At 67.7% G+C, this 24,642-nt stretch overlaps 1 protein-coding gene across 1 annotated transcript in view; it reads right to left on the bottom strand.

The window, feature by feature from the left end:
- The window catches only part of KMT2B (lysine methyltransferase 2B), a 42,585-nt gene that overhangs the window by 5,939 nt on the left and 12,004 nt on the right, over positions 1-24,642 (bottom strand). Inside the window, 26 exon segments of the mRNA XM_054804800.1 lie at positions 266-340; positions 948-1,067; positions 1,424-1,509; positions 1,729-1,821; positions 2,270-4,079; positions 5,501-5,515; positions 5,517-5,660; positions 6,600-6,742; positions 7,324-7,402; positions 8,171-8,291; positions 9,131-9,289; positions 10,174-10,311; positions 11,160-11,263; positions 11,876-11,958; positions 12,303-12,382; positions 12,897-13,002; positions 13,389-13,481; positions 13,984-14,111; positions 14,785-14,943; positions 15,558-15,675; positions 16,237-16,325; positions 16,833-16,979; positions 17,699-17,812; positions 21,167-21,265; positions 21,662-21,753; positions 23,165-23,413. Of these exon segments, the coding sequence (XP_054660775.1) occupies positions 266-340; positions 948-1,067; positions 1,424-1,509; positions 1,729-1,821; positions 2,270-4,079; positions 5,501-5,515; positions 5,517-5,660; positions 6,600-6,742; positions 7,324-7,402; positions 8,171-8,291; positions 9,131-9,289; positions 10,174-10,311; positions 11,160-11,263; positions 11,876-11,958; positions 12,303-12,382; positions 12,897-13,002; positions 13,389-13,481; positions 13,984-14,111; positions 14,785-14,943; positions 15,558-15,675; positions 16,237-16,325; positions 16,833-16,979; positions 17,699-17,812; positions 21,167-21,265; positions 21,662-21,753; positions 23,165-23,413 (4,644 nt within the window).

The following is a 24,642-nucleotide window of genomic DNA, read 5'->3' as shown; positions in this document are numbered from 1 at the left end:
GGAGACGTGAACCCCCACCCACAGGGCACCCAAGGGTCAAGAAGGGCACCCATGGTGGGGGAGGGCACCCAGGGGTCCGGGGAGCACCCAAGGGTGGGGGGGAGCACCCAAGGGTTGGTGGGGCACCCAAAGGTGGAGGGGGCACCCAGGGATCTGGGGGGGCACCCAAGGGTCTGGGGCAGCACCCAAGGGTGGGGGGCCATCCAAGGGTGGGGGGGGGGGCACCCATGGGTCTGGGGGGGCACCCATGGGTGGGGGTGCTGACCGGCCAGGTTGAGGTGCCCCAGCCGGGCGTTGGCTCGAGCCTCCTGCACCTTCTCGGTGACGGCGCGCCAGGCTCCTGGGTGGGGGGGGACAACATGGGTGTCACCAGGATGGGACGGGGGGGTGGCGGGTCCCCAAACGTCCCCAAACGTCCCCCACGTGCCACCACCCCCCCGTGTCCCCAAGTCCCACCCCCACCCCCGTGTCACCCCCCCGTGTCACCCCGTGTCCCCCCCACCTGCGTCACCCACCCTGTGTCACCCCCACCCATGTCACCCCCATGTCCCCCCCACCCGTGTCCCCCCGTGTCACCCACCCCCGTGTCACCTGTGTCCCCGTGTCACCCCATGTGTCACCCATATCACCCCCACCCATGTCACCCACCCCGTGTCCCCCCACCCATGTCCCCCCATGTCCCCCCCACCCATGTCACCCCGTGTCCCCCCCACCCGTGTGTCACCCACGTCCCCCCCACCCATGTCACCCACCCCGTGTCCCCCCACCCATGTCCCCCCGTGTCCCCCCCACCCGTGTCCCCCCGTGTGTCACCCACGTCCCCCCCACCCATGTCACCCACCCCGTGTCCCCCCCACCCATGTCCCCCCATGTTCCCCACCCCCCGTGTCCCCCCCACCCACGTCACCCACCCCGTGTCCCCCCCCACCCGTGTCCCCCCGTGTCACCCTCGATGGTGTCGGCGGTGACGCTCAGCCCGTCCTCGCTGCTGATCTCAAAGCGCAGGTGGGGGCGGGCGGGGGGGAGGGGGGGGTGGGGGTGGGGGGGGACTCGTCCTCCGAGCTGTCACCTGGGGGGGGGGGGGGACGCGGGTGACGCCGCGCGCAGGGTGGCCCCACGGCGGTGGCGCCCACGGGTGGCCTCAGTCTCACTGCAGACACCCGTGGGTGCCCCCCCCACCCCCATTGGTAGCACCCATGGGTGCCCCCCTACCCCCACCGGTAGCACCCATGGGTGCCCCCCTCCCATTGTCAGCACCCATGGCCCCCCCACCATTGTCAGCACCCATGGGTGCCCCCCGCCCATTGTCAGCACCCATGGGTGCCCCACACATTGGTAGCACCCATGGGTGCCCCCCACCCATGCCCCCATTGGCAGCACCCATGGGTGCCCCCCCCCTTGGTAGCACCCATGGGTGCCCTACCTGCGCAGGCGGCCCAGGGGGGCTCCAGGGTGCCGTCCGTTGGGGGGGGGCTGCAGGCGGGGGAGGGCGACGGGCCCGGGGGGGACCTGGAGGGTGACAGGGGTCAGGGGGGGCACAGCACCCACAGCGGCGGGTGCTGGGTGCCCATAGATGGGTGCTGGGTGATCAGGGATGGGTTGTGGGTGCTCAGGATGGGTGGCGGGTGCTCAGGGTGGGTGCTGGGCACCCCAGGATGGGTGATCAGGGATGGCGGTGGGTGATCAGGATGGGTGCTGGGCACCCCAGGGTGAGTGCTGGGTGCTCACCCGAAGCTCCCACCGTCGCTGAGGTCATCGGGCTCCTCCTTGATGTCGAGAACGTCCCGGAGCGGCGGCAGAGGCACCGAGATCTGACCCGGCCTATGGGTGCAACCATCACCCGTGGGTGCTCCTGGGGCCCATGGCCACCTCCCCACAGGCCAGGAAGGGCTGGGAGCACCCACGGGGGGCACCCATGGGTCCAACTGGCCATGGGGGGCACCCATGGGTCCAACCGGGATGGTCCCACCACTGTGAGCACCCATGGACACAACTGGGACAGTCCCACCATGGTGGGCACCCATGGGTCCTAGTGGCCATGGTGGGCACCCATGGGTCCAACCAGGATGGTCCCAGCACAGTGGGCACCCATGGGTCCTACTGGTCATGGTGGGCACCCATGGGTCACTCTGTGACAGTCCCATCATGGTGAGCACCCATAGGTCCCACCAGGATGGTCCCACCAGGGTGGGCACCCATGGACCCAACCGGGTTTCCCTCTCAGGTGCGGGGGGTGGCACCCATGGGTGCCGTTGGGCGTGATCCTTACCTGGTGGCCTGGTTGTCCTCGGTGCCGTCCCCCTCGTCACCGGTGACCTCCAGCCGCGCCCGTTTGGCACCGGGACCCGGCGTCTCCCCGGGACGTTTGGGTGCCCCGGTCACGCCCCACGGGGACACCCAGCGTCCCCCGACCTCGCCCGGGGTGACACCGTGACGGCTGGCGCTGAGCCGGGTGACGCGCCCGTGGGTGCTGTCAGAGAGGTCATGGGTGCCATTGTGGTGGGCGGCGTCTCCAAGGGTGGCGTGGCCGTTGGTGGCACCTCCAGGGGCGAGGTGACCATCGGTGACGTGGCCACGGGTGGCAGGGCCACCAATGACGTGACCACGGGTGGCGTTTCCACGGGCGCCGTGGCCATCAAGGACGTTCCCATGGGTGACGTCTCCGCGGGTGGCATCTCCACGGGCGACGAGGCCACCACCGACGTGCTTATGGGTGCCATCTCCATGGGTGGCATCTCCACGGGCGCCGTGGCCATCAAAGACGTTCCCATGGGTGACATCTCCATGGGTGGCATCTCCAGGGGCGCCGTGGCCATCAAAGACGTTCCCATGGGTGACGTCTCCGCAGGTGGCATCTCCACGGGCGACGAGGCCACCACCGACGTGCCTATGGGCGCCGTCTGCGTTGGCGCCATCTCCATCGCCCACACGGACGTCCCCACCACCGCGGGGACCTCCTCGGTGACCATCCTGGGACAGCCGTGCCCCGCCGGGACGTCGGTTGGACCCTTCGGTGACCCATGGGGTGCCACCACCGCTGTCCCCGTTGACGCCCATCCCGGATGCCTGGGTGACCGTGACCTTGGTGCCATCTCCCGTCATGTTCTTGAGAACAAAGTCCACGATGTCGGAGGGAAGGTCCTCGGCGGCGGGTGGCCGCGACGGTGGCCCAGGTGGTGGCCCGTCCCGTTGTCCCCGTTGTCCCTTGTCCCCGCCGTCATCCACCCCGTCCAACTGGTCGATGTGGGACAAGGGGAGGGGACACGGGGACGACGGTTCCCGCGTCACCACCGTACGGGCGAAACGGTAGTAACGCCCGCGGGTGCCACCACGGGTGGTGCCACCACCACCCTCCTCGTCCTCGCTGCTGTCACCCATCGGTGTCCCCGAGGCACCCAAGAGTCCGGCAGCCAAGGCCAGTTCGGTGACGTCCAACTCATCCAGGGCCAGGTCCGGGCCACCAGAAGGGGACAATGACTCCAGAGGGGACGGTGGCGCCGTCGGTGGCCGTTGTCCCCTGGGGGACGGTGACCTCGTTGACGAGCATTGACCCGAGAGCGATGGTGGCCCCACAGGTGACGATGACCTCGGGCTTGACGGTGGCCTCGTTGATGAAGGTTGACCCAAGAACGATGGTGGCCCCACGGGTGACGATGACCTTGCAGTTGATGGTGGCCCGTTGGGTGACAGCAGCCTGTTGGGTGACGGTGGCCCGTTGGGTGACAGTGGCCTCCTTGACAAAGGTTGACCCAAGAATGATGGTGGCCCTGTAGGTGACGATGACCTCAGGGGTGACGGTGGCCTCGTTGATGAAGGTTGACCCAAGAACGATGGTGGCCCCACGGGTGACGATGACCTCGGGGTTGACGGTGGCCCGTTGGGTGACGTTGGCTCTTGAGATGACTCTTGTCCCATGGGTGACGTTGGCCCGTTGGGTGACGGTGGCCTCGGGGGCGGTGGCCTCGGGGGACAGCGACGGGTGACGCCGGCGGGTGACAAAGCTCTCCGCGCCCGTCGGGGCGGGGGGAACTCGGGGTCCCCAACCGTCAGGATGTGACGCGTCACCGGGGTGGCGCTGCCTGGGGTGGGGTGGGGGTGGGGACATGGCGGGGGGAGGTGACACGGGGCTCAGGGGACGGAGGGGGACAGCCCAAAGGTCCCCAAAGGTCCCCAAGGGTCCCCAAATGTCCCCAAGAGTCTCCAAGGGTCCCCAATGTCCCCAAATGTCCCCAAGGGTCCCCAAGGGTCTCCAAGGGTCCCCAAATGTCCCCAAGGGTCTCCAATGTCCCCAAATGTCCTCAAGGGTCCCCAAAGGTCCCCAAGGGTCTCCAAGGGTCCCCAATGTCCCCAAATATCCCCAAAGGTCCCCAAGGGTCCCCAAATGTCCCCAAGGGTCTCCAAGGTCCCCAAAGGGACCCCCATGTGCCCAAAGGTCCCCAAGGGTCCCCAAGGGTCCCCAAAGGTCCCAAGGGTCCCCAAACATCCCCAAGGGTCTCCAAGGGTCCCCAATGTCCCCGAATGTCCCCAAAGGTCCCCAAGGGTCCCCAAGGGTCTCCAAGGGTCCCCAAAGGTCCCAAGGGTCCCCAAACATCCCCAAGGGTCTCCAAGGGTCCCCAATGTCCCCGAATGTCCCCAAAGGTCCCCAAGGGTCCCCAATGTCCCCAAAGGGACCTCAATGCCCCCAAGGGTCCCCAAATGTCCCCTAAGGGTCCCCAAAGTGACCTCAACGTCCCCAAGAGTCCCCTTGTGTCCCACCTCTGTCCCCACGGGTCCCCAAATGTCCCCTTATCCCCGCCCCCCATGTCCCCCCCCACAATGCCCCCCAATGTCCCCCAAAATGTCCCCAACGTCCCCCCCATCCCCCACATCCCCCCGTGTCCCCCCTTGATGTCCCCAATGTCCCCCCGTGTCCCCCCACCCCCAATGTCCCCCCATGTTGTGTCCCCCATCCCCCCAATGTCCCCAATGTCCCCCATGTCCCCCGCTATGACGCCCCCCCATCCCCCTGATGTCCCCCCGTGTCCCCAATGTCCCGTGTCTCCCCCAATGCCCCCCCAATGTCCCCCATGTCCCCCCCAATGTCCCCCATGTCATGTCCCCCATCCCCCCAATGTCCCCCCCACGATGCCCCCAATGTCCCCAATGTCCCCCATCCCCCCAATGTCCCCCTGTGTGTCCCCCCAATGTCCCCAATGTCCCCCATCCCCCCGTGTCCCCAATGTCCCCCTGTCCCCATCCCCCCACGTCCCCCCCAATGATGCCCCCATCCCCCAATGTCCCCCCATGTCCCCAATGTCCCCCGTGTCCCCCCCATCCCCCCGTGTCCCCCCGTGTCCCCCCATGTCCCCCCATGTCCCCCCGTCTCCCCCTGTCCCCATCCCCCCATGTCCCCCCCACGATGCCCCCATCCCCCCAATGTCCCCATGTCCCCCCCATGTCCCCCCCATCCCCCCGTGTCCCCAACGTCCCCCCGTGTCCCCCCCCCGTGTCCCCCACTCACCGGGGGAGGGGAGGGGGCGGGAGGAGCTCCCTGGGGGGGGGGCGGCGGGTGGGTGAGTAGGTGGGGGGTCCCCGCGGGCGGGTGCTGGGGGGACCCCGCTGGCCCTCGGGGGGGGGCGGCGTGTCCCCTCCCCCGCTGCCGGGTGACCCCGGGGTGGCACCTGGGGGAGGGGGGGGGAGGGGGGGGAATGGGTGGGGGTCAGGGTGCACCGAGGACATATTGGGGGGGGGCACCCGTGAGTCTGGGGGGGGCACCCAGGGGTGGGGGTGTCACCCATTGGGGGGGGTGTCACCCACGGGTGGGGGTGTCCCATGGGTCGGGGCTGTCTCCCATGGGTGGGGGGGGTCCCATGGGTGGGGGGGGTCCCCCAGGGGTGGGGGGGGTCTCCCATGGGTGGGGGTGTCGCCCATGGGTGGGGGTGTCGCCCACAGGTGGGGGGTGTCACCCATGGGTGGGGGTGTCCCATGGGTGGGGGGTGTCCCCCAGGGGTGGGGGGGGTCTCCTGTCGGTGGGGGTGTCCCATGGGTGGGGGGTGTCTCCCATTGGTGGGGGTGTCGCCCACGGGTGGGGGTATCCCATGGGTGGGGGGTGTCTCCCATGGGTGGGGGGGGTCCCATGGTTGGGGGGTGTCACTCATGGGTGGGGCTGTCTCCTATGGGTGGGTGGTGTCACCCATGGGTGGGGGTGATCACCCACAGGTGGGGGGTGTCACCCATGGGTGGGGGGGTGTCTCCCACGGGTGGGGGGTGTCACCCATGGGTGGGGGTGTCCCATGGGTGGGGGGTGTCTCCCATGGGTGGGGGGTGTCTCCCATGGGTGGGGGGGGTCCCACAGTTGGGGGGTGTCTCCCATGGGTGGGGGTGTCTCCTATGGTTGGGGGGGTGTCACCCACAGGTGGGGGGGGTCCCATGGGTGGGGGGTGCCTCCTATGGGTGGGGGTGTCCCACGGGTGGGGGGGTCCCATGGGTGGGGTGTCACCCACGGGTGGGGGTGTCTCCTATGGTTGGGGGGGTGTCACCCACAGGTGGGGGGGGTCCCATGGGTGGGGGGTGCCTCCTATGGGTGGGGGTGTCCCACGGGTGGGGGGGTCCCCGCGTACCGTGGGCGATGGTCCGGTTCTCCTCTGGGTGCCCGGGCGGGGGCCCCCCGTCGGGGTGGGGGCGGGGCCGGTGCTCCAGGATGCGGCAGCGATACCAGCAGCGCCGCCGGGCGTCCCGCGTGCTCCAGTACAGCCGCCAGCACCTGCGCCCACCAGTACGCACCAGTGCTCCCAGTACGCACCAGTGCTCCCGGCACGCGCCAGCCTGCGCGGCCCCCGGCCCCAACGGCCCCGGGGAACCCCACAATCCACCCCCCCAGTGACTCCCAGTTCATCCCAGTATGGCTCAGGGAGCTGCAAATGCCCCCCCAGTGACTCCCAGTGACTCCCAGTTCATCCCAGTATGGCCCAGCAAGACGCAAATGCCCCCCCCAGTGACTCCCGGTTCATCCCAGTTCATCCCAGTATGGCCCAGGGATCCACAAATCCCCCCCCACTGACTCCCGGTTCATCCCAGTTCACCCCAGTATGGCCCAGAGAGCCGCAAATGCCCCCCCAGTGACTCCCAGTTCATCCCAGTATGGCCCAGTGACCCCCAAATCCCTGCCCAGTTCATCCCAGTATGGCCCAGCAACCCCAAAATCCCCCCCCAGTTCATCCCAGTGCCTCCCAGTATGGCCCAGGGACCCCCAAATCCCCCCCCAGTCCCCCTCCAGTCCCTCCCAGTCCCTCCCAGTGCCCCCCCAGTCCCTCCCAGTCCCTCCCAGTGCCCCCCAGTGCTCACTGGTAGCCGACTGGGAAGAGCCGCCCGTCGCACTCCGACAGCTCCGTCAGGGCCCCCAGGCTGTCGATGCGGATGGAGCCTGCGGCACCCCCCCGTCAGCACCCATGGGTGCTGCTGGGACCCCCAGCACCCCCCCAGCACCCCCCCAGCACCCATGGGTGCAGCTGGGACCCCCAGAACCCCCAGCACCCCCCCAGCACCCATGGGTGCAGCTGGGACCCCCAGAACACCCCCAGCACCCATGGGTGCTGCTGGGACCCTGAGCACCCCTCTAGCACCCATGGGTGCTGCTTGGACTCCAAGGACTACCCAGCACCCATGGGTGCCCCCAAACCCCTCTGGGTGCCCCCCAAACACATGGGTGCCCCCCAAAACCCCTCAGGGCCTCCCAAGCCCCCATGGATGCCCCCCAAACACCCATGGGTGCCCCCCAACTCCCCCCAAGCCCCCATGGGTGCCCCCCAAAACCCCTCAGGGCCCTCCCAGAGCCCCCCAAACCCCCATGGGTGCCCCCCAAACACGCATGGGTGCCCCCCAACTCCCCCCAAACACCCATGGGTGCCCCCCCAAACCCCTCTGGGTGCCCCCCAAGCCCCAAGGGTGCCCCCCCAGAGCCCCCCAAGCCCCCATGGGTGGCCCCCACACACCCATGGGTGCCCCCCAAAACCCCTCGGGGTGCCCCCCAAGCCCCATGGGTGCCCCCCCAACTCCCCCCCACACACCCACGGGTGCCCCCCAAAACCCCTCAGGGCTCCGCCAGTGCCCCCCAACCCCCCCCCCCCAGGTGCCCCCCAGACTCCCCTGGGTGCCCCCCACCCAAATTGGGGGTGCTCCCCCCCCCCCTCACCTATCATCATGTTGACGGCCTCGGGCTCCAGCCCCCCCAGGAATTTCCGCTTCAGGCTGATCCCCCCAAAATCCACGAACACCCGGCGCAGAACCGCAAAGCCCTCGTCCCTCACCAGCTCCTGCGCGGCACCCATGGGTGCTCCCCGCTGCACCCAGGGAAAACCCGGGGACACCCCCCCCACCCCCCCCCCGCAAAGCACCCGGGGATCCCCTCCCCCCCCCCGGCACCCCCAGAGCACCCAGGGACCCCCCAACCCCCCCCAAACCCCTTGTTCTGCATCAGCTCCTACACAGCACCCATGGGTGCTCCCTGCTGCACCCAGGGAACCCCCGGACACCCCCCCCTCAAAGCACCCGGGGACCCCCCCCAGCACCCCCAGAGCACCCAGGGACCCCCCAACCCCCACCCTACACCTCCCAATCCCCCTCCAGGCACCCCCCAGCACCCATGGGTGCCCTGCACCCTGACCCCCACCCATGGGTGCCCATTGCTTCCCCACATACCCCGCCCTCCACGCTGCACCCTGAGCCCTCCCTGCCCCCCCAAACCCCACCCTATGGACCCCATAACACCCTGAGCACCCCCACCCCACTCCTCAGCACCCATGGGTGCCCTGCACCCTGACCCCCACCCATGGGTGCCCATCACCCCAACCCTCTCCCATTCCCCCCTTGCCTCCCACCTCCTCCCTGTCCCCCAAACCCCACCCTACGCCCCCCAAACCCCCCTCTATGGGTCCCCCAGCACCCTAAGCACCCCTCAGCACCCATGGGTGCCCTTCACCCTGACCCCCACCCATGGGTGCCCATTGCTTCCCCACACACCCCACCCTCCACGCTGCACCCTGAGCCCTCCCTACCCCCTAAACCCCACCCTACACCCCCCAACCCCCCTCCATATGCCCCCCCCAGCACCCCACCCATCCCACCCCCCACCCCAGCACCCATGGGTGCTCACGGTGCCATCCAGCAGGCGGGTGTGGCGCTGGCAGAAGACCTTCTTGTCGCGCTGGAAGGCGGCGCGGCGGCGCCGGGCGCACATGAAGTGGTAGTTGGCCAAACAGGCGGCCAGGCAGCACCCAACCGTCGCCCCGGGGCGCCCGCAGTGCTCGCAACGCTGTGGGTGGGGGGCACCCATCAGTGGGTGGGGGGGTGAGGGGGCACCCACGGGTGCCGCTAGGAATCGTGCCGAAACCCGGGCGCGGCCGGAGGGCGACGCGCGGTGCCAAGGCGGGTTGCTAGGCGGGGGTGCTGTGCGCAAGCGCTAGCACCCATGGGTGCCCCTCGTGACACCCCCCCCCCCCCCAGCACCCATGGGTGCCCCCTATGACCTCCGGCACCCACGGGTGCCCACCAACCCAGCCCCACATATCCACTCCCAGTCCCTTTTAGCACCCATAAACGCTCCTTGGCACCGACAGCCACGCTTCCTCTACTCTCCAGCACCCATGGGTGCCCCCCCATGACCCCCAGCACCCATGGGTGCCCCCCACCCCAGCCCTCCAGATCCACTCCCAGCCCCTTTTTAGCACCCGTAAATGCCCCTTAGCACCCATACCCACACCCCCTCCACCCATGGGTGCCCCTCAGTCCTCCAGATCCCCTCCCAGCCCTTTTTAGCACCCACAAATGCCCCTTAGCACCCATACCCACACCCCCTCCACCCCCTAGCACCCATGGGTGCCCTCCCCGCCTGCCAGCACCCATGGGTGCCCCCCAGCCCTCCAGATCCACTCCTGTTCCTTTTTAGCACCCATAAATGCTCCTTAGCACCCATACCCACACCCCCTCCACTCTCTACCACCCGTGGGTGCCCCCCATGACCCCCCAGCACCCATGGGTGCCCCTTGTGACCTCCAGCGCCCACGGCTGCCCCCCGCCCCAACCCTCCAGATCCCCTCCCAGCCCCTTTTAGCACCCAGAAATGCTCCTTAGCGCCCACACCCGCACCCCAGGCCCCTCAGCTCCCCCTCCCCCCCCCCAGCACCCATGGGTGCTGACCATCTGGCGGCCGCGGGCGACAGCGGCGTGGACGTTGCGCAGGGTGCCGTCCCCCTCCTCGAACACCTCTGCCGACCAGAGGGCGCAGTTCACGTGGGTCCACTCGTTCTGGCCGATGTACAGTAGGCGCCCCGCCTCCTGCAGCACCCATCGGCACCCGTCAGCACCCATTGCACCCATCAGCACCCATCGGCACCCATCGGCACCCGTCAGCACCCATCAGCACCCGTCAGTACCCATTGCACCTATCAGCACCCATCAGCACCCATCACACCCATCAGCACCCGTCGGCACACATCAGCACCCATGGGCACCCATCAGCACCCGTCAGTACCCATCACACCCATCGGCACCCATTGGCACCCGTCGGCACCCATCAGCACCCGTCAGCACCCGTCAGCACACATCAGCACCCGTCAGCACCCGTCAGCACCCATCAGCACCCACCAGCACCCATCGGCACCCGTCAGCACCCGTCAGCACCCGTCAGCACCCATCGGCACCCGTCAGCACCCATCGGCACCCGTCAGTCCCCATCACACCCATTGGCACCCGTCAGCACCCATCGGCACCCGTCGCATCTATGGGCACCTGACAGCACCCATTGGCACCCATCACGCCCATCAGCACCCATCAGCACCCATCACACCCATCGGCACCCGTCAACACACATCAGCACCCATGGGCGCCCATCAGCACCCATCGCACCCATCAGCACCCATGGGCACCCGTCAGCACCCATCGCACCCATCAGCACCCATGGGCACCCGTCAGCACCCATCAGGGACCCTCCATCAGCACCCATCAGCACCCATCGCATCCATCAGCACCCATGGGCACCCACCTCCTATGGGACCCCCCCACCCATCAGCACCCGTCACCCACCTAACAAACATGGGCGCCCTATACCCCACCCATGGGTGCTCCCCAGCCCCCCCCCCCCCCCATCAGCACCCCCCACCCTGACCCCCCCGCCCCTCCCCCACCTGGCAGGGCGCGTCCCCGCACTGCAGGCACAGGGCGCACTGGCGCTCGTCCGCCCCTCCCCCCCCCGCCGCCTTCGGCACCGCTGGCTCCGCCCCCGGGGCGCCTGGGGGGAGGGGTCAGTGGGGGGAGGGGTCAGTGGGGGAGGGGTCGGGGGGGGAAGGGGGGGGCACACCCAGGGGACCCGGGTGCCCCTCCCCCCCCCAGTGAACCCCTCCCCCCACCCCCAGGCCGCCCCTCCCCCCAAAGGGGACACCCACCCACCCCCCCCAAGAACGTGGGTGCCCCTCCCCCCACCCCCAAAGGGCACCTGGGTGCCCCTCCCCCATATGCCCCTCCCCCCTCGGTTCCCCTCCCCCGTGCCCCTCCCCCCACATTGCCCCTCCCCCCCGTTGCTTCCCGGTGCCCCTCCCCCCACAATGCCCCTCCCCCCATTGCCCCATGTTGCCCCTCCTCCACATTGCCCCTCCCCCATTACCATTGCCCCCATTGCCCCTCCCCCATTGCCCCTCCCCCCTCATTGCCCCTCCCCCCACATCGCCCCCCAGTGCCCCTCCCCGGTGCCCCTCCCCCCACAATGCCCCTCCCCCATTGCCCCCCATATTGCCCCTCCCCACATTGCCCCTCCCCCATTCCCCTTCCCCCATTGCCCCTCCCCCGTTGCCCCGTTGCCCCTCCCCCCACATTGCCCCTCCCCCCCCTTGCCCCTCCCCCTCACCGGGGGGCTGGGGGGGCTCCGGGCGCCACTGGGCGTAGGTGTGATCGGCCGAGGGGGGCAGCACGGCCTGGGGGAGCAGCCCGCTGGGGGGGGGGGTGGGGTGGGGGGTGAGCACCCCCAAACACAACGGGGACCCCCCAACCCCCACCCTGCACCCCAAAACCCCCCTGGGGACCCCCCCAACATCCCCCCGCACCCCATCCCCCCCCCAGAACCCCCCAAAACACCCATGGGACCCCCCCGCACCCCCAACCCCCTCCAACCCCCCCAGCACCCATGGGACCCCCCCAAACCCCAACACCCCCCCCCGGACCCCCCCAAACCCCCCTGGGACCCCCCAAAACACCCATGGGACCCCCCCGCACCCCAACACCCCCCCCAGCACCCATGGGACCCCCCCCCGCACCCCAACTCCCCCCCCACTCACTTGGGGACCCCCCCGGTCCCGGGGGGCCGCCAGCGTTTGGGGTCCCGGATGTCAAACCAGGGGAAGGCACCCACCATCAGCTGGGGGGGGGGGGCACCCATGGGTGCTCCGTCATCACCCCACCCACCCACTGGTGCTCCCCCCACCCATGGGTGCTCATACCCACCCATGGGTACCGCCCAAAAAGTGCCCCCCCCCAAAAGTGCCCCCCTTTTCCAGCAGTAACCCCTCCTTACGGGTGGCTCCCCCCCACCCATGGGTGCTCCTCCCCACCCATGGGTGCCTCCCTCATGGGTGCCCACCCCCAATGGGTGCTTCCCCCCACCCATGGGTGCTCCCCCCCCTTCCCCAGGGACACCCCCCACAGCCCCCACCCATGGGTAACCCCTCCTTATGGGTTCCCCACCCACCCATGGGTGCCCCCCACCCAATGGGTGCCCCCCCCACCCACAGGTGCCCCCCCCCAATGGGTTGCTCCCCTCCCCCATAAACACCCCCCACGCCCCACCCACCCATGGGTGCTCCTCCCACGTAATTCTCTCCACCCTATAGGTGCCCCCCCCCACCCATGGGTGCCCCCCACCCACCCCGTACCTGGATGAAGAGCTCCCGGGCGCCGCCGCCGCTGTCGTCATCGGGGGGGCCCCCCCCCGCCCCCCCCCCGCAGCAGCACCCCCACCACGTCCTCGCTGAAGCCCTGCTGCAGCGCACCCATGGGACCCCCAGCACCCATGGGTGCCCCCCGATCGCCCATGGCTCCCCCCCTCAGCACCCATGAGACACCCCCCCAGCACCCATGGGTGCCCCCTCCACCCCTCAGCCCCCACCTCAGGCACCCACGGGTGCCCCCCAGCCCCCCCAAGCTCCATGAGCACCCATGAGACAACACCCAGCACCCATGGGTGCGCCTCCAACCCATCACCCACAGGTGCCCCCCCCAAGCACCCATGGGTGCCCCCCCAATGCCTCTAACCCCCCCGCCAAGCTCCCCCACCCCCCCCAGCCCCCAATCCCCCCCTCCCCCAGTTCTCCCCACCCCCCCCACCCATGGGTGCCCCCCCCCAGCACCAATGGGTGCCCCCTCACCACGGAGCTGTAGTGGCCGCCCTCCAGCAGGGCCCCGACAGCACCCAAGTCGCAGGGTCCTGGGTGCAACTTCCCCCCCCCCCCGGGGGGGCACTGGGTGGGGGGTGAGGGGTCAGCACCCAGGTGTGCATATCCCCCACCCATGGGTGCCCCCCAGATACCTGGGTCCCCCCTTTATCCAGATCCTTTGGCACCCATGGGTGCCCCCCACCCACATTTTCCCCTTGGGTCTTATCCCCCCACCCATGGGTGCCCCTGGGTGTGACCCCTCCCACAGGTGTGTCCCCCCCCCAATGGGTGCCACCCACCCATGGGTGCCCCCCCCCATGCCTCTCCACCCATGGGTGCCCCCAGATACCCATTCCGCCCCCGCCCCTGGGTCCCCATGTCCCCCTTCCCCTATGGGTGCCCCCCCCACCCATGGGTGCCCCCAGATACCTGTTCCCACTCCTGGGCCCCCATGTCTCCCCCACCCATGGGTGCCCCCCCCACCCATGGGTGCCCCCAGATGCCCGTCCCCCACCCCCACCCCTGGGTCCCCGTGTCCCTCCCACACCATGGGTGCCCCCCCCACCCATGGGTGCCCGGGCGGTACCTGCTGGCAGCGGAGCAGGGGGGGGCCGTGGGGGGAGCGCAGGAGCCCCCCCAGCACCCTGCGCAGCGCCCCCTGCAGGGCCCCCGCAGCACCCTCCCCCGGCAGCACCCGCAGCTCCCAGCGCTCCTCTGGGTGGGGGGGGACACGACCCATCAGCACCCCAGGGTGACACGCGTCACCCATGGGTGCCCCTGAGTCCCCTCACGACTACCCCATAGCAAACATGGCCACCCTAGAGCCCACCCATGGGTGCCCACCCCCACCCATGGGTGCCCTCCAGCAACCTAGAATGCTCTATAACCCACCCGTGGGTGCTCCACAGTCCCCCAATGGGTGCCCCCCACCCATGGGTGCCCCCCACCTATCTGGAGTGCCCTATAGTAAATATGGGTGCCCCATAGCACACCCATGGGTGCTCCCCCCCACCCATGGGTGCCCTGTAGCAATCTAGGGTGCCCTATAGTAAACATAGGTGCCCCACAGCCCACCCATGGGTGCTCCATCCCAATCTGGGGTGCCCTACAGCCCACCCATGGGTGCTCCCCCCCACCCATGGCTGCCCTGTAGCAATCTAGGGTGCCCCGTAGCCCACCCATGGGTGCTGCCCCCCCACCCATGGGTGCCCCCCACCCACCCATGGGTGCTCCCCAGCAACCTACGGGGCCCTATAGCCTGTACATGGGTGCTCCCCCCCCCACCCGTGGGTGCCCTGTAACAATCTAGGGTGCCCTAGAGCCCACCCATGGGTGCTCCCCCCCCCATACACAGGTGCCCCCCCCACCCATGGGTGCCCCCACGCACCCTCCGGGCGCTGGGTGGGGGCGCGGCGGCGGCAGCGGGGGCAGCGGGGGGGTCGCCCTTCGCCTTCCTCCTCCTCCTCCTCTTCCTCCCCCCCCTCCTCCTCCTCCTCCTCCTTGCGGGTGCCCCCCCCCACCCCGCGGGTGCAGACGGGGCAGCACCCTGATGGGGGGGGGGGAAGGGGGGGCTCAGCACCCATAGCACCCCTCCCAGCACCCGTACACCCTCCCCAGCACCCTCAGGGCCACCCCAGCACCCACAACCCCCCCCCGCACCCATAGCCCCCCCAGCACCCACTGCCCCCCCAGCACCCATTGCCCCCCCAGCACCCATAGCCCCCCCCCAGCACCCATTGCCCCCCCAGCACCCACTGCCCCCCCAGCACCCATTGCCCCCCCAGCACCCACACTCCCCCCCCAGCACCCATTGCCCCCCCAGCACCCATAGCCCCCCCAGCACCCATTGCCCCCCCAGCACCCATAGCCCCCCCCAGCACCCACTGCCCCCCCAGCACCCATTGCCCCCCCAGCACCCACTGCCCCCCCAGCACCCATTGCCCCCCCAGCACCCATAGCCCCCCCAGCACCCATTGCCCCCCCAGCACCCATAGCCCCCCCCAGCACCCATTGCCCCCCCCAGCACCCTCAGCCCCCCCCCAGCACCCACACTCCCCCCCCCAGCACCCATAGCCCCCCCCAGCACCCACATTCCCCCCCCAGCACCCATACTCCCCCCCCAGCACCCACTGCCCCCCCCAGCACCCTCAGCCCCCTCACCGGGCCGGCAGAGGCGGGTGCAGGGGGGGCACAGCCCGTCCTGGGGCACCCACTCGGGTTCCCCCCCCCGTCCCGGCGTCGCCCCACAGCTCCGGCACCGCGCGCACCCCCAGCACAGCTGCGGGGGAGGGGAGGGTCAGTGGGTGCCCCCCACCCATGGGTGCTCCCCACACGCGCCCCTGGGTGCCCCCCACCCCGCGCATCCCCCGCGAATGCGAGTGCTCGCCCAATGGGTGCCCCCCCCATGGGTGCTCACCCCCCTCAATGACTACCCCCACCCACGGGTGCTGACCCCCCACCCATGGGTGCCCCCCCACCCACGACATCCTCCTCCCACCACCCATGGGTGCTCCCCTCACCCCCCCCAATGACTACCCCCACCCATGGGTGCTGCCCCCCCCCGACCCATGACATCCCCCTCCCCCCACCCACGGGTGCCCCCCTCCCCCCATAGTTCCCCCTCCCCCTTCTTCCCTCCCTCTAATGGGTCCACCCCCCACCCATGGGTGCCCCTCCCCCCCATGGGTGCTCCCCCCTCGCACCTCCCCCCCCCCGACGGGTGCTCCCCTCCCCCCATAGCTCCCCCTCCCATGGTTCCCCCTCCCCCCCGTAGGTGTGCCCCCCACCCATAGGTGCCCCCCCCCACCCATGGGTGCCCCCCCCACCCATGGGTGCTCACCCAGGGGGCGTGGCGGCGGGGGGGGGGGCGCTGGGCCCCAGACAGGCCGGGTGGAAGCAGCGGCGGCAGCGGGAACATTCCAGCAGCGGCTGCGACCCCCCCGACCCCCCCTCCCAGGGGTCAGCGCTGGGCCCCTCCCCCACCCATGGGTGCCCAGGGCCGCCCCTCCCCCACCTTGTCCCCGTCACCCCCGAGCTCCCATCCCCCCACCCCCCCCCAGTGTCCCACGTCTCCCCTCCCCCGCAGCCCCCCACTGCCCCATCCCCCCCATGTCCTCACCCCTCCCCCACTGCCCCATCCCCCACCATCCCCATCCCCCCACATCTCCCATCCCCCCACTGCCCCCCCTCCCCCCACTGCCCCTCCCCCACTATCCCCCTCCCCATCCACCCCCCCACTGCCCCCATCCCCCCCCCCCCCACCATCCCCATGTCCCCCCTCCCCCATCCCCCCCCCCGTGTCTCCCATCCCCCACTCCCCATCCCCCCACTGCCCCCCCCCACCCATCCCCCTCCCCCACTCTCCCCCTCCCCCCATGTCCCCCCTCCATCCCCCCTCCCCCCTCCATCCCCCATCCCCCCCCGCCCCTCCCCCACCTTGGCGGGCCTCCCCCTCCTCCCGCACACGTGACAGGTTTTGCAGCGCCGGCAGCACCAACCCTCGGCCTGGCCCGGGCCCGGCCCCTCCCCCACCCCCAGGCAGAAGGCGTGGAAGGGCTGGCAGCACACCTGGCACAGCACGAGCTGGGGGGGGGAGGGGCAGTGAGGGGGGGGGGGAGGGGCGGCATCACCCCATCACCCCCCATAACCCCCCATTCCCCGCTATAACTGCCCATCCCCCACCCAGCACACCCCCAGCTTGGGGGGGGAGGGGCAGTGGGGGGGGGGGGGCGGCATCACCCCATCCCCCCCCCATCCCCCCCCATCCCCCCTTACACCCGCCCATCCCCCACCCAGCACACCCCCAGCTTGGGGGGGGGGGGGAGTGAGGGAGGGGCGCCCCTCCCCCCCACCTGCCCCTCCCCCCCCTTGGGGCTGGGGGGGCGGTGATGGGGGGAGGGGTGCCCCTCCCCCATCTGACCCCCCGCCCCCCCCATCTGACCCCCCCCCCCCCCCCGGGTCCCAAATTTTCAATGACAAACCCAAAGTCGGGGGGGGGGGGGGGGGAGCAGATTTTTGGGGCGTTCCCAGAGCTTCTGAGGTCCCCCCACCCCGGGGGGGGTGGGGCAGATTTTTGGGGTGCCCCCCCCAATATTTTTGGGGTGCCCCCAGATTTTGGGGGGGGTCCCAGATCCCTGCGGGGGGGGGGGGGGTGTGTCCCCAAATCTTCAATGACAAACGCAAAGCTTTGGGGGGGGAGCAGATTTTTGGGGCATTCCCGGAACTTTTGGGGTCCCACCCCGGGGGGGGGGGGTGTGGGGGTGGGGCAGATTTTTGGGGTGCCCCCCCCGCCCCCCGCTGACCTCGTGCAGGCCCTTGCTGGCGCAGAGGAGGCAGACGAGGGGGGCGGTGACGGGGACGGAGGAGACGATGCTGAGCCCCCCCATGAGCCAGACGTTCTCCAGGGCGCAGTCCTCCTGCGGGGGGGGGGGGAACCTATAGAATCTATAGGGGGAGGGGACACCCCCCACCCCCCCTGTAAATAGGGGGAAACCCCCTATAGGTGGGGGACACCCCTATAGGTGGGGGGAAGGTCCAAAATCTCCCCCCACCCCCACGTCTTGTGCGAACGCAGCCGCCCCCCCCCCGCCAAGGATTCTATAGGGGGTTCTATAGGGGGTTCTATAGGGGGTTCTATAGGGGACCCCCAAGGATTGACACACGCGCCCCCCCCCCCCCCAAGTCCCCTATGGAGATCACCCCCCAAATAGCACCATAACTGGGACACCTATAGATGGAGGGAACACCTATAGATGGAGAGGGACACCTATAGATGGAGGGGAACACCTATAGATGGGGGGGGAACACCTATAGATGGGAGGGGGACACCTATAGATGGAGAGGGACACCTATAGATGGAGAGGGACACCTATAGATGGGAGGGGGACACCTATAGATGGAGAGGGACACCTATAGATGGGGGGACACCTATAGATGGGGGGACACCTATAGATACAGAGGGACACCTATAGATAGAGAGGGACACCTATAGATGGGGGGGGACACCTATAGATGGGGGGGACACCTATAGATAGAGAGGGACACCTATAGATGGGGGGGACACCTATAGATGGAGGGGGACACCTATAGATGGGAGGGGGACACCTATAGATGGAAAGGACACCTATAGATGGGGGGGACACCTATAGATAGAGAGGGACACCTATAGATGGGGGGGACACCTATAGATGGAGGGGGACACCTATAGATGGGGGGGACACCTATAGATGGAGGGGGACACCTATAGACACACCTATAGCTGATGACAGCTATAGATACCAGCGCCTATAGATGGTAACGCCTATAGGCACTGAGCCCTATAGATGGTGCTTCCCAGACGCACCGAGCGCTATAAATAACGACTCCTATAGGTTGTGAGCTGTATAGACACTGATGCCTATAGATCGTGCTGCCTATAGATGGTGCTCCCTATAGATACTGACACCTATAGACGGCAACTTCTACAGATGGTGATTTCCATACGCGCTGATCCACGTAGATGGTGATCCCTATAGATTATGGTTTCTATAGGCACCGGCTCCTATAGACAGTAACGCCTATACAGAATGACTCCTATAGGGGACAACAGCCAGACGCTGCTGCCTATAGACTGTAGCCTATAGATGGGGATCCCTATAGACTATGAACTCTATACATGCTGACCCCTATAGATAGCGATCCCTATAGATATCACCACCTATAGACACTGACCCCTATAGATACTTATTCCTATAGATCCTTGCTCCTATAAACACTGATCGCTATAGGTACTGACCCCTATAGATCCTGACCCCTATAGGCACTGACCCCTATAGATCTTTGCCCCTATACTTACTTCTATAGATCCTGATCTCTATAGATACTGACTCCTATAGATCCTGACCCCTATAGGTAACAACTCCTACACACACCCCAAGGAGACCCCTATAGATCCCCCCCCAATTCCCTATAGGTCCCCCCAACTGCCACCCCTATAGATTGGGGGGGGAACCCCTATATATGGTGACCCCTATAGAACTGACCCCTATAGATCCTGACCCCTATAGGGAATGACCCCTATAGATCCCCCCCCCAATTCCCTATAGGTCCCCCCAAATCCCACAACTGCCACCCCTATAGATTGGGGGGAACCCCTATATATGGTGACCCCTATAGAACTGACCCCTATAGATCCTGACCCCTATAGATCCCCCCCCAATTCCCTATAGATCCCCCCCAATTCCCTATAGGCCCCCCCAACTGCCACCCCTATAGATTGGGGGGGGAACCCCTATATATGGGGAACCCCTATAGATCCTGACCCCTATAGGCAATGACCCCTATAGGCAATGACGCCTATAGGCAATGACCCCTATAGGCAGTAACCCCTATAGATCCTGACCCCTATAGAACTGACCCCTATAGATCCTGACCCCTATAGGCAGTGACCCCTATAGATCCTGACCCCTATAGATCCCCCCCCAATTCCCTATAGGCCCCCCCAACTGCCACCCCTATAGATTGGGGGGGGAACCCCTATATATGGTGACCCCTATAGATCCTGACCCCTATAGGCAATGACCCCTATAGAACTGACCCCTATGGGCAGTGACCCCTATAGATCCTGACCCCTATAGAACTGACCCCTATAGATCCTGACCCCTATAGGCAGTGACCCCTATAGATCCTGACCCCTATAGATCCCCCCCCAATTCCCTATAGGCCCCCCCAACTGCCACCCCTATAGATTGGGGGGGGGAACCCCTATATATGGTGACCCCTATAGATCCTGACCCCTATAGGCAATGACCCCTATAGAACTGACCCCTATAGGCAGTGACCCCTATAGATCCTGACCCCTATAGATCCTGACCCCATAGGCAGTGACCCCTATAGATCCTGACCCCTATAGATCCTGACCCCCATAGGCAGTGACCCCTATAGAACTGACCCCTATAGAACTGACCCCTATAGGCAGTGACCCCTATAGATCCTGACCCCTATAGATCCTGACCCCCATAGGCAGTGACCCCTATAGAACTGACCCCTATAGAACTGACCCCTATAGGCAGTGACCCCTATAGATCCTGACCCCTATAGAACTGACCCCTATAGATCCTGACCCCCATAGGCAGTGACCCCTATAGAACTGACCCCTATAGGCAGTGACCCCTATAGGCAGTGACCCCTATAGATCCTGACCCCTATAGATCCTGACCCCCATAGGCAGTGACCCCTATAGAACTGACCCCTATAGGCAGTGACCCCTATAGATCCTGACCCCTATAGAACTGACCCCTATAGATCCTGACCCCATAGGCAGTGACCCCTATAGATCCCGCCCCCAATTCCCTATAGGCCCCCCCCCAACTGCCACCCCTATAGATGGGGGCGGGGCCTCAGCACCCCCTATAGATGCCCCCCCCGAAGTGTGGGGGCGGAGCTTGGGCTGCTGGGGGCGGGGCTTTGCGGGAAGGGGGCGGGGTTTGAGGGGCTGGGGGCGGGGTTTGAGGAAGGGGCGGGGCTTTGCAGGGAAGGGGCGGGGCTTAGGGTGCGGGGGGGGGGGGGGCAGGGAGGTCCAGGGGGTTTTGGGGTGCCCTGGGGGGGTGTCAGGGTTTGGGGGGTGCCCCAACAGTTTTGGGGGGTCCTGAGGGGTCCCCCAGGGGTTTTTGGGGTGCTCTGGGGGGGGTGTCAGGGTTTGGGGGTGCCCTGGAGGGGGTCCCTGGGGTTTTGGGGTGCTGAGGGGAGCTCCTGGGAGTTTTGGGGTGCCCTGGGGGGGGGGGGGTCCCCACCTTGAAGTCGACCCGCAGGCGGTGCACCCCGTCGCTGGGCCGGCCCTTCCCCGACCACCCGTTTTGGGGGGGCCCCAGGGTGCCGGGGGGGCCCCACTCCTGGGGGGGGGGGGAGAAAGGGGAAAGTGTCACAACCCCGTGGGTGCCCCCCCACCCATGGGTGCCCCCCGCACCCCTAACTGCCCCCTCCTAGGCACCCTTGGACCCTGCCACCCCACCCATGGGTGCTCCCCCCACCCATATTTCCCCCCCACCCATGGGTGCCCCCCATGATTCCTCCAACCTGCCCCCCCAATCACCACGGATCCCCACCCATGGGTGATCCCCACCCATGGGTGCCCCCCACCCACTGGTATCCCCCCCACCCATGGGTGCTCCAACCTGCCCCCCTCCTCACTCCCAGGTGTCCCCCCCACCCATAGGTGCCCCCCAACCCCCACACGGGTCATCCCCCCCACCCATATTTGCCCCCCCCACCCATGGGTGCCCCCCCACCTTTGGGTGCCGTCGCCGGGCCCGAAGCTGCAGGAGGGGCTGGAGGGGGGCGCGGCGCGGCCGGGGGGGCTCCTCCGCCTCGGGGGGCACCTCTGGGTGGGGGGGGGGGGAGGGGACAGTGGGTGACACCGGGGGAGGGGACACACACCGCGCGTCATGCGTGTCATGCGCGTCACGCGTGTCACCCCCCGTGTGCACTCACCTGCGTCACATGGGTCGTACCCCCATGTCACACGTGTCCTCACATCCCCCGTGTCACATGTCCATGTCACACGTGTCACACGTGTCCCCACATCCCCCCACCCGTGTCACATGTCCACATCACACGTGTCCCCACATCACATGTGTCCCCACGTCACACGTGTCCTCACATCCCCCACCCGTGTCACGTGTGTCACCACGTCACGTGGCCCCTCATGTCACACGCGTCCCCACATCCCCCCCACCACGTGTCACACGGGTCCCCACGTCCACTCAGCTGTGTCACACGTGTCCCGTGTCTCCACGTCACACACGTCCCCCCATGTCACACGTGTCCCCACACCCCGTCACACGTGTGTCCCTGTGCCACGTATCGTCACCCACGTGTCCCCACACTCACCTGTAACACATGTCCGTGTCACACGTGTCCCCGCCTGTCACACGTGTCCCCACGTCACCCCACGTCCCCCCACCTGTGTCACGCGTGTCCCCACACCCACTCACCTGCGTCACACGCCCCTCATGTCCCCCACACACCCACGTCACGTGTCCCTCACGTGTCCCCACGTCCCCCCGCCTGTCACGCGTGTCCTCTCATGTCACACATGTCCCCACACCCACTCACCTGTGTCACACGTCCCCACACGTCCCCTCACCTGCGTCACACGTGTCCCCGTGTCACGTGTCCCCACACCCACTCACCTGCGTCACACGTGTGCCACGCCACGTGTCCCCACATCCCCCACCTGCGTCACACGTGTCCCCGTCACACGTGTCCCCACACCCACTCGTGTCACATGTCCCCCGTGTCACGTCTCCCCGTCACACGTGTCCCCACACCCACTCAACTGTGTCACACATCCCCCCACGTCCCCCACCTGCATCACACATGTCCCCCACGTCACACGTGTCCCCACACCCACTTGTGTCACACGTGTCCCGTGCCACACATGTCCCCGTCCACTCACCCGTGTCACACGTGTCCCCACCCGTGTCACACGTGTCCCCATCACACGCATCCCCGCACCCACTCACCTGTGTCACGCGTGTCCCACGTCACACGTCCCCCCACCTGCGTCACACGTGTCCCCCCGCGTCATGCGTGTCCCCACACCCACTCGTGTCACGTCCCCCCGTGTCACGCGTCCCCCACCTGCGTCGCACGCGTCCCCACACCCACTCACCTGCGTCACGCGTGTCCCACGTCACACGCGTCTCCCCGCACCCACTCGCCTGTGTCACGCGTGTCCCGTCTCCCCCCATCCCCCGTGTCCGCCCCCCCCCCCCCCGTGTCCCACTCACCCTCGTGGGGTGCCCCCCCCGTGTCCCCCTCGGAGGGGGGTGAGGCGGGGGGGGCGCAGGGGCGTGGCCGTGGGCGCAGGCAGCGTCTCCCCGATCTCCGTGGGGTGGGGGTGGGGGGAGGGTCCGCCCCCCCCCCCGTGTCCCCCCCCCCACCCGTGTCCCCCGCCGTGTCCCCCGCCGTCTCCCCCGCCGTCCCCTCCTCCCCCGACTCCTCCGAGTCCCACGGCGTCACGCGGGGGGGGCACCGGCCTGGGGGGAGGGGACACGGACACGCGTGGGGGGGGTCACACACACACGGACACACGGACACAATCAGGGGGTCCCCACCCCCCCCGATGTCCCCCTCCCCCACCCCCCCCGATGTCCCCCTCCCCCACCCCTCGTGTCCCCCCCCCGCCCACGCGTGTCCATCCCCCCCCACGCGTGTCTCCATCCCCCCCCCCCCCCCCGTACCTCTGTCCCTGTCCCTCTGTCCCCGTCCCGGCTCGGGGACCATGTGGCCGGGGGGAGGGGAGGGGGGGAGGGGTCACGGGGGGAGGGGACACCTGGGGGGGAGGGGTCACGGGGGGAGGGGACACCTGAGGGGGGAGGGGACACCTGAGGGGGGAGGGGGAGGGGACACCGGGACAGCGGGTTGGGGGAGGGGCACGGGCTCCCTATAGGCTTCTATGGCCCCTATAGATGCTTGTGGCTCCCTATAGAGCCCCGAGACCCCTACAGACCCCTATAGATCCCTACAGACCCCTATAGAGCCCTATAGACCCCTATAGAGCCCTACAGAGCTCTACAGACCCCTATAGACCCCTATAGAGCCCTATAGATCCCTACAGACCCCTATAGAGCCCTACAGACCCCTATAGAGCCCTATAGATCCCTACAGACCCCTACAGATCCCTACAGACCCCTGTAAACCCCTATAGACCCCTGTGGCTCCCTGTGATCCCTATAGATCCCTATAGAGCCCTACAGACCCCTATAGAGCCCTACAGACCCCCGAGACCCCTATAGAGCCCTACAGACCCCTATAGACCCCTATAGATCCCTACAGACTCCTACAGACCCCTATAGAGCCCTACAGATCCCTACAGATCCCTACAGACCCCTATAGAGCCCTATAGAGCCCTATAGAGCCCCATAGACCCCTGTGGGTCCCTGTGGCCCCTATAGACCCCTGTGGCCCCTATAGATCGCTATAGATTGCTCTGATCCCTACAGACCCCTGTGGCTCCCTATAGACCCCTATAGACCCCCATAGACCCCTGTGGCCCCTATAGATCCCTATAGATTTCTCTGACCCCTATAGACCCCTGTGGCTCCCTATAGACCCCTATAGACCTCTGTGACCCCTACAGACCCCTGTGCCCCCTATAGACCCCTATACACCCCTGTGGCTCCCTATAGACTCCTATAGATCCCTGTGGCCCCTACAGACCCCTATAGATCCCTATAGACCCTCATGGCTTCCTGTGACTCCTATA

The sequence above is a fragment of the Grus americana genome, chromosome 27, assembly GCF_028858705.1.
Source record: "Grus americana isolate bGruAme1 chromosome 27, bGruAme1.mat, whole genome shotgun sequence".
Lineage (NCBI taxonomy): Eukaryota > Metazoa > Chordata > Aves > Gruiformes > Gruidae > Grus > Grus americana.
Note: the sequence above shows the minus strand (reverse complement) of the source record. Positions and strands in the feature narration are given on the sequence as shown.